Source organism: Pygocentrus nattereri, chromosome 4 (genome assembly GCF_015220715.1).
Source record: "Pygocentrus nattereri isolate fPygNat1 chromosome 4, fPygNat1.pri, whole genome shotgun sequence".
Lineage (NCBI taxonomy): Eukaryota > Metazoa > Chordata > Actinopteri > Characiformes > Serrasalmidae > Pygocentrus > Pygocentrus nattereri.
In genome coordinates, this window is record NC_051214.1 from 46,586,459 (window position 1) to 46,596,458 (window position 10,000).

The 10,000-nt window shown below is 40.6% G+C and overlaps 1 protein-coding gene across 3 annotated transcripts in view; it reads left to right on the forward strand.

Annotated features, from left to right (window-relative positions):
• Nucleotides 1-10,000, forward strand: part of fut8b (fucosyltransferase 8b (alpha (1,6) fucosyltransferase)) — a 227,427-nt gene that overhangs the window by 180,382 nt on the left and 37,045 nt on the right. For all 3 annotated transcript variants that reach the window (XM_037537577.1, XM_037537576.1, XM_037537578.1), the window contains one exon: nt 480-594. In XM_037537577.1, the coding sequence (XP_037393474.1) occupies nt 480-594 (115 nt within the window). The remainder of the gene's footprint in view (nt 1-479; nt 595-10,000) is intronic.

Sequence of the window (10,000 nt, forward strand, 5' to 3'; positions counted from 1 at the left end):
TATAATTCATAATAATAGTTCATATACATAATAACTATATACATGATGACTACATAATATCAATAATGTAATAATATGTTTCATACAGATGTTACTTCTAACTCTCAGTATCTTTAGTTGAGAAGCGTTATTGGAGATAACGGCTTGTTCTTCTCCAAATTCTTAAAACATTATATGGCAAAATCCAAAATGTGATGTGCCCATTTTCTGATTTTAGAGCATCAGAAATATTTGACATCTCAGTTTACCACAAAACAACACGTGTTCATTGATATCTGGTTTAACTAAAGCAGAATATTCACTGGTTTGCTTTGTTGTACTCACACTCATATGTGTTCTATAGGAAAATTACTGTTGAAGTTTGAAGACGTTTGGTATTTAGAGCTGGTATTCAATGCAGAAATACTAAAATGTCAGCAGGATGAGCTGAGCAGATTTTCTAAGGTGGAGAATTAATTTTGTTCATAAATATTTTTCAGGTCCATCATGACGGACCTGCACTACCTCAGCCAGGCAGACGGAGCTGGAGAGTGGAGAGAGAAGGAGGCGAAGGATCTGACCATGCTGGTGCAGAACAGGATATCTTATCTCCAGGTAGCACTCCCAGTGCATGCATAGTGGGGTTTAAGAAAAACTCAGTTTACATTCTTTTCCATCTCTGTTTTCCAAGTCTGAGAACTAAATTTAAGCCGTAAGATCTGAAAGGAGAACTGCTTTTGTTTCTCTCAAGTCTTATTTTCTTTTGCTTTATTTTGATCAAATGAAGCCATATGCAAAGTTTGAGCACCCCTATTTATATGTTTTGTTGGTTTTTCTAAATGAAAATACGTTAACATATCCTTTACAGTGAACACACTTAAATATGAATGCAAATTTTAGTGGCAATTTGTACTCTTTGAGAGAAAAAAATACAAGACAAGTCTATAAGATTTCCAAACAAAAAAGTTGGGACACTGTAAAAATCTAAATAAAACAAAATGCAATGGTGTGGAAATCATAAGAACTATACTTCATTGAAAGTGCTTCAAAGACAACATGTGACGGTCAGACAGATTGGTAGACGCTCGCAGATAAAGTGCGATGACTTTAATATTCCACTCAGTCCAAAGGGTAAAACACAACTCACAGTATAATATCCAGTCCAGTAATCGATAACATGAAACCATCCGAAACAGGGCAACAGTATCCAAGGGGCAAAAACACAAATCATACACGGGAAAATACGTCCAAGGTTCGATACACAAAATATACAGAATAGCAGAATCAGGGAACGCTCAGTGATTGTCTAAACAATACTCAATAAGTTCTCAACCTGAGTCCCTGCTTAAATATTAGCAGGGGATGAGCATCAGGTGAAGAGTTCAATAATCCGGTGACTGAGAGCGCTGATAGGTGCATGGGGAAACCACGTGACCTGTCTGAGAATCTTGGGGTTTGGAGTTTTCAAAGGCCGAGTCCCCTATCACGTGATCGATCACGTGGTCTCCCCTAGCACTCTGGGAGATGAAGTCCCGCTCCTTCGCAGAATGCATGACACAACACATCAAATGTTGAAATTGGGACATTTGATTGTTTTCTGAGAAATATTGAATATTGAATTTAATGCCAGCAAAACATGCCAAAAAAGTTGGGATGATGCTGAAAATAGCAAAACCTGTTGTCAATTAATTTAGCCTGATTGAGTATAAATTGAGCATAAAAAGAGCATCCCAGAGAGGCGGAGTCTTTCAGAAGTAAAGATGAGGAGAGGTTCAACACTCTGTGAAAGACTGCATGATCAAATAGTGCAGCAATTCAAGAATAATTTTTCTCAACATAAAATAGTAAAAAACTTCTGCTTTTCATCATCTGAGGTACATAATAACATTAAAAGATTCAGAGAATCTGGAGAAATCTCTGTATGCAAGGGACAAGGCCAAAAACCACTAACTGCTGGCGGTGATGTTTAGGCCCTCAGGTGGTACTGCATTAAAAACAGACTGGTTCTGTAGTGGAAATCACTGCTTGGGCTCAGAAACACTTCTTTTTGTTTTTTTATTTTTATTTTTTTCCCTGGCCAACATTCCCATTCCACCACCTCCCCTTTTCTAGGGGACATTTTTTTTCTTTTTCACTATTACTATCACAACTCATCGTTTACTAATGATCATATAGATATAAGGTGATGTGGCACCACAACCACCCAACACCCCTCCAAACACCACCCCCGACCCCCTCAACCACCCCCTGCTTTGAGTGAAACAAAAAACAGAAATAACAGAGACAGAACAGAAGAAGTAATGAGAAATGATGAAATAACAACAATAATAATGATGATGATAATAATAATAATAATAATAACACTCAACAATGGACAAACTGGACATACAGGACAGATAAACACAAATACTTAACAAAGCAATAAACAGGGCAGTAATGCCCCCTTCCCCTTTTTTATGTAATTATAACATGGGTATCCCATGTAGGGGTTTTAACCTTTCCCTGATGAGTGTGGAGACAGAAATCAGCTCTCAATATATTGTAAAAATTGTGAGCAGGTTTCCTCGAATGACTTTGTGTTACTTTTAAATTTGCAGTGAGTCTTTCCAAGTTGCAGTGATCCATGGAGGTTAAGCCAAAGCTTTATTGAATTTTTGGGTCTGTCCTTCCAGTTCAGCAGCATAACTTTGTTGGCAATGGTAAGTGATATGAATGTAAAGGATTTGAGGTGATTGGGTGCTGAAAGTGAGGAAAGGTAATTAAGTAGCGCTACAGTGGCACATAAAAGGATGACAAGGCCCAGCATCTCTGACAGCCTGCCCATGACCTCTGAGCGGAACTGCTGGGTCAGGGGACAATTCCAGAAAGCATGATAGTAGTTGTCTGTTAAAGCTGGACAATGTTGGCATTTATCACCGTGCCTGAATCCCATGCGGTGTAGTTTAGAGGCTGTGTAAATGTTCTCTGAAGGGTTTTATATTGAATTAGCTGGAGTTTTGAATTGCTGGACATAGAGAAGATGTCATTGCACATATTGTGCCAGTTGACATTACATGTTTCTTTTATATCTGAGGTCCATTTTTCAGTCGGGAGTGAGATAGTGTTGTCATTTGAGGCAATAAGTTTATATATTTGTGATAACATTTTCTGAGGTTTAAGGGGGTGTAGTTTTAAGTAGGGGGGGAGTGTCATTGCAGAAATTTTCACTATTAACTTTTCTTTAGAACATCTTTGAGTTGTATATACTGAAAGTGACTATTATCTTGTATATTGTATTTTCATAGTCATGAGCAAGCCATCAGAGAACAGCTGTGCCAGGCTGGTTATTCCTCTCCAGAATGAGAATACAAAAGGTTTGTTATTTATTAAAAACATGGGATTGTTCCATAGAGGGGTTTGACCAGAGGGAGAGTGGCTGTAGTTAAGTATTTTGTTTGAATTCCACCACGCATTCAGGGTGGTACTTATTGTACTGTATTTATAAAATTGAGGTTTTTATAGTTTTGTCTATGAATGGAATACTATTAATGTAAGTTCTTGAATTAAACTTCCCTCAGTGTCTTGCCACGGTTGGTTTGAGCTACTTGTCCAATGTGTAATGTAGAGCAATTGTTGTGATAGAAAGTAGTAGTAGAAATTTGGGACTCCAGGTCCTCCAAGATGTTTAGGTTTCTGGAAGGTAGCTAACTTGATTTGTGGCTTTTGGTGCTTCCAATAGAACTTAGAAACTGCATTGTCAAGAGAGGAGAACCAGCCTGACGGTGGAGTAACGGGGATCATAGAAAACAGATAACTGATTCTAGGAAGGATATTCATTTTAACTGCTGATATTCGGCCTATTAGAGTTAATGGTAGTTTATTTTCCTTTATTTCTTGCATTAAAGGTATATAGTTAAGTTTATTGAAATCGTTTATGTCAGAAGAGATATGAATACCAAGATATTTAATAGACTGTGTGATATACTCAGATGATATATCATAGACCTCGTCATCCCAGTTGAATTTACTTAGAGGCTGGAATTGAATTTACTTACATTTGGACCAATTAATGGAATAGCCAGACACCCTGCTATACTTATTTATCAGATCATGAACTGATGGAAAGGACAGAGAAGGGTTAGTAATATATAGTAATCGTCTGCATATAGACTGATTTTATGGTGGTGTGACTTTGACTGTATACCTGAAATTCTATCGCACTGTCTGATCGAAGGGTTCAATAAAAAGACAAAACAATAAAGGTGATAAAGCACATCCTTGTCGACTTCCTCTTGGTAGCTGAAAGGGTCTGGATATATGTCTATTTGTTGAGACTGAGGCAGAAGGTGAAGTTGTATAGTGTTTTTATCCAGTTGGTAAAGTATGGGCCAAATCCAAAGTGTTTAGGAGAAGCAAAGAGAAAGGACCACTCTACCCTATCAAGCGCCTTTTCAGCATCCAGAGATGCTATTATACGTGGTGAAATATATGGAGATGTAGATTGAATAACCCACGTGTGTTCTCTGAGGACTGTCTCACTTTTATGAACCCAGTTTGATCTGTGCTTATGAGAGTGGGTATGGCTGATTCCAATCTGATTGATAAAGCTTTACTTATGACTTTTATGTCTGAACTGATCTGTGAAATGGGACAGTAGCTGGAACAATCTGTAGATTTTTTATTTGGTTTTAAGATAAGTATGATAAGAGCAGTATTCATATGACGGATGGATATGGATGTATACATATGGATGTATTTTCGAACATTTCTGAGATTACTTTTAAAAAGAGTGGTGAAATAAGAGGCCAGAACGGGCCTGTAAAATTCTGCTGGGTAGCCATCCAGTCCTGTTGATTAATGATTAGGCATTAGAAAGAGGGCTTTGGTGATTCTTCAGAGGAAAGAGGTCTGTCTATTGATTCTGATACAGATGTAGGTAATGTAGGAAGGGAGACGCTGCTCAGGAATGCTTCAATTTCCTCCATTGAGGCTTTCTTATCAGAAGTATAGAGATTAGAGTAAAAAGACCTAAATACATCATTGATCGCTAGGGGGGTCCTGGATGATCTTACCAGAGGGATCTGAGATTATCTTGTTATTATTGATTTCTCGGTTTCCTGTTTTAATTGATTTGCTAAAAATTTTCCGGTTTTATTTCCAAATTCAAATTGCTGTTGTCTAAGTTTAAGCATAGCCTCTTCTGTCTTCTTTTGTAATATATCGTTAAGTTCGTATTTAATTTTCATTAATTCTTTAATAATTGGATCAGTAGGTATCTGAGAGACCAGAAGGTCCAATCTCTTCCCCTCATCCTGCAGCACTTTATTCTTTTACTAGGTCTTCCTTCTTCTTTTTAGAACAGTATGAATGATTTTTCCTCTCATTACAACTTTTGCTGTTTCCCGAAGTGTGCACGCTGTAATGTGAGGATGTTCGTTAGTTTCAGTAAAGGCTGTCCATTCCTGGTTAAAATAATCTAGAAATTCTTTATCATTTAGTAAAGTAGTGTTAATGCGCCATCTGGGTGGAGGGAGGAATTGATAGTCTGCTAGAAAGGTGATACTAATTGGGGCATGATTAGATATAATCCATCCATCCATCCATCCATCCATCATCTTCCGCTTCTCCGGGGTTCGGCTCGCAGGGGCAGCATCCTAAGCAATGAGGCCCAGACCTCATTGCCCCCGCCAATTCCACTAGCTCTCCAAGGGGGATTCTGAGGCGCTCCCAGTTCTGACGGAGGTGTGAGTTGAAGATCAATCTGACAGGTTCTTCTGCCAGACGTTCCCAGCAAACCCTCACTATACGTTTGGGCTTGCCTGGTCTGACCGGCATCTTCCCCCACCATCTGATCCAACTCACCACCAGGTGGTGATCAGTTGACAGCTCAGCTCCTCTCTTTACCCGAGTGTCCAATACACATGGCCGCAAGTCCGATGACACGACTACAAAGTCAATCATTGAACTGCGGCCTAGGGTGTCCTGGTGCCATGTGCACTTATGGACATCCTTGTGTTCAAACATGGTGTTCGTGATGGACAAACTGTGGTTTGCACAGAAGTCCAAAAACTGAACACCACTCGGGTTCAGATCAGAGAGAAGTCCAAAAACTGAACACCACTCGGGTTCAGATCAGAGAGGCCATTCCTCCCAATCACACCCCTCCAGGTCTCACTGTCATTGCCCACGTTCGGTGCATAAGCACAGACAGCAGTCAGGACCCGTTCCCCAACCCGAAGGCGTAGGGAAGCTACCCTCTCATCCACCGGAGAAAACCCCAACATACAGGCGCCGAGTCGAGGGGCTATGAAAGCCCACACCTGCCCGCCGCCTCTCACCATGGGCAACTCCAGAAAAGAAAAGTCCAGCCCCTCTCAAGGAGATTGGACCCAGAGCCCGAGCTGTGTGTTGAGGTGAGCCCGACTATATCTAGCCGGTATCTCTCAACGTCGAGCACCAACTCAGGCTCCTTCCCCGCCAGTGAGGTAACGTTCCAGTTTCAGAACGAGGATCAGAACGCCAAGGCCCACGCCTTCGGACACTGCCCGATCCACAATGCACCGAACCCCTACTACTGCCCCTCCCATCGGTGGTGGGTCAATGGGAGGGGGGACTCATGTAACTCCTTCAGGCTGGGCCCGGCCAGGCACCATGAGTAAATGCCTGGCCACCAGATGCTTGCTGGCAAGCCCCTCCCCCAGGCCTGGCTCCGGGGGGGGGGGCCCCCGTAACCCTGTTCCGGGCAGGGTACACAAGTCCTGTTTTTGTCTTTTCATAGGGGTTATTATGGATCACACTTTGTCTGACCTGTCACCTAGGACCAGTTTGCCATGGGAGACCCTACCAGGAGCTTTTGCTCCAGACAACATAGCTCCTAGGATCATTCAAGCATGCAAACCCCTCCACCACGATAAGGTGGTGATCCATGGAGAGGGATTAGATATAATAACACTATTAATATCTGAATGAATTATTCTATGTGTGTTAGGATTGTTAGACAAAAAGTAGTCTATGTGGGAGTATGACTTGCGGTAAGGGGAGTAATATGAATATTCTTTACTACTGGGGTTCTGCAATCTCCAGATATCCACCAGTCCATAATCTGACATCTACTGTTTAAGCAAAGTTGTTGAATGATTATTTATAATACATTGTGCTGAAGAGGAATGATCTATGCGTGGGTTCAGAACTGTATTGAAGACACCACCAATTATAAAAAATAAGTCAGAGAATTTAGATATTTCTGAGAGGAGTGAAATAAAGCAGGATCTGTGTTTGGTCCATAAATATTTACTGAAGTTAAGTTATCTTTCCCAACAGTGCCATTAATAATAATGTAACAGCCCTCTGGATCGCTCAGTATAGAGTTACTTATGAATGGTATGTTCTCCTGATTAAGATGGAAGTACCACATTTTTTAAATTATATATAGAGTGATAAGCCTGGCCAATCCATTTAGCCGTTAATTTCCAAGACCTTGCCTCTGTAAGGTGGGTTTCTTGAATAAAACATATGTCAGATTTTAAACTACTGAGATGATTTAACACTTTTGTTCTTTTGGCAGGGGAGCTAATTCCTTTTATATTCCATGAGATTCATTTCAGGGATAGTACCCTGATTGTAGAGTAGCCATATAACATTGAACTGGCATGTTATAACAATACATACGGATGGGGAGGTTATATTTACAACAAGCAACAGAGACGGAACAGACAAGTACAGAGACTACATTCAGAAAGAGACATGAAAAACAGAATAGGCTGGGCATGGGTGTGTGTGTGTGTGTGTGTGTGTGTGTGTGTGTGTGTGTGTGTGTGTGTGTGTGTGTGTGTGTGTGTGTTTGAGCGTGCACGAGTGTATGGGTTTAAATGGGCTATAGATATATTGATGGGAGAGAGAAAAAGACGGAACAAACACATAGAGGTGCATTTCATATATGTTGGTTGCTGGATCGAATCAGTTTATCCTCCTTTTCCATGATCCCTTCTTTTTTCAGAGAAGCTCATTTATCTCCTGAGGAAATTGGTCATTGATACCAAAAGTTGTTCGTTTGAGTTCTTTGCTTTTTACAAGCTCTTTCTGTTTACAGCGTTCGAGTTCAGTGATTATTGGTCTGGGCCGATTCTTTGAGCGGGCTCCGAGGTGGTGTAAACGGTGGAAGGAGATGTTTTTCACGGTTTCGGTCAGCAGTTTTAATTTCGTCTGCATAGTCTTTAATCAATACTTCTGGGTTATCCATTTTGGTTTCAGGTGTTTCGGAAACGATGAGATTGTCTCGCATGTTTCTAGCCTGAATATCAGGAATTTCTTTGTTTTTTTTTTTTTTTTTATGAGCTTGACTTGCAAGGTAATTAACACCAGAGTTTTGGAGTTCTTTGTTATTTCGTTGGAGGTCGCTTATCTGTTCTTGAGAAAATTCTAAACTGGTTCGTAGGTCTTTCACATCCTGATGCAGTATTCCAAGTATATCATTTTTTTATTGATAGATGCCAGTACACTGGCCTGGACTTCGATGGTGTTTAAATCATCGGTGTCAGTGGAGGAATCGGGTTTCTTCCGCTTTGCCGGGTTTTGTACCTCTTCCTTCGGATCCATCTCTACTTCCATCTTGTGGTAAAAGTATTGATCGATAAAGTTTTCAAACCTTCCACTGTAGCAGTGTCTACAAGACGACCCATAACCAAAGTTAAATATCCACGGAGTCGGAGGAGGATGGCCACGATTTCAGGCCTCAGCAAACGTCTTACTGTCTAGCAGCAGGACGCCATCATATTGGATTCACCTCTGTGTTCTCCGGATTCAGACCTCGTGCCTGCTCCTCAGCCCTTGCCTCTTTCACTGAGCTCTGAAAAACCTCTGAAAAATACTGTCTCTGATAACAGTTTGCTGCTGCATCCCCAAATGTTAATTAAAACTTTTAAATGTGAGGAAAAAGCCATATATAAACAGGATATGAGGGTGCATTAGTGCACATGACATTGGTGTCTGGCACATCTGTGAAGGCACCATTAATGCTGAATGATGTAAACATGTTTTGGCAACATATGCTGCCATCCAGACAACATCTTTTTCAAGGAAGGCATTGATTATTTCAGCAAGACAATATCAAACTACAGCAATGCTCTGTATTAAACGAGTCTGGGTGCTAAACTGGCCAGCCTGCAGTCCAGACCTGTCACCCACTGATAACATTTGGCACCACATATGACAAAGGAGACCTGAACTGTTGAGTAGCTGAAATATTATATGACACAACACTGGGAAAACATTTCACTTTCAAAACTACAGTAATTGGTCTCCTCAGTTCCCAAATGCTTACACAGTGTTGTTAAAAGAAGAGGTGATGAAACACAGTGGTAAACGTGCCCCTCATCCCAACTGTTTTGGAGCATGTTGTTGGCATCAAATTCAAAATAGGCAAATATTTAAAAAAATTCTCAGTTTCAACATTTGATATGTTGTGTTTGTACGATTTTTAATTAAATATATAGTTTTAATGATTTAAGTATATGCGATGGACTGGCGACCTGTCCAGGGTGAGTCCTTCCTTCCGCCCGATGACAGCTGGGTTAGGCTACAGCTCCCCCCCACGACCCTGAGGAAGAGGCGGCTTAGAAAATGCGTGTGTGTGTGTGTGTGTGTGTGTGTGTGTGTGTGTGTGTGTGTGTGTGTGTGTGTGTGTGTGTGTGTGTGTGTGATTTAAGTATATGGAATATATTACTTTTTATTTGTTGTAACAGAATATGTTACTGAATACATTTACAACAGTGTATTGATTATTTAGTCATCACTACTCTTTATTAAGTTTATTCCCAGCCCTGTCAGCCTAGCAGGAGATGCTTTCAGCTGCATACTTTATATATTTTTCCTTTCTTTTCTTGGCAAATGATATTTGAAAGAAAGAGCGCTTCATTAGCACTAAGCTGTGAATAAGCGCTAAGGGTTTATTTGATGAGACAGTAGTGCTGTAATGAGGGTAATGCTGAGCCACTCAGCCTCACTGTAATGCAGATGCAGCACTTTCAGTATCTCACACACTTTC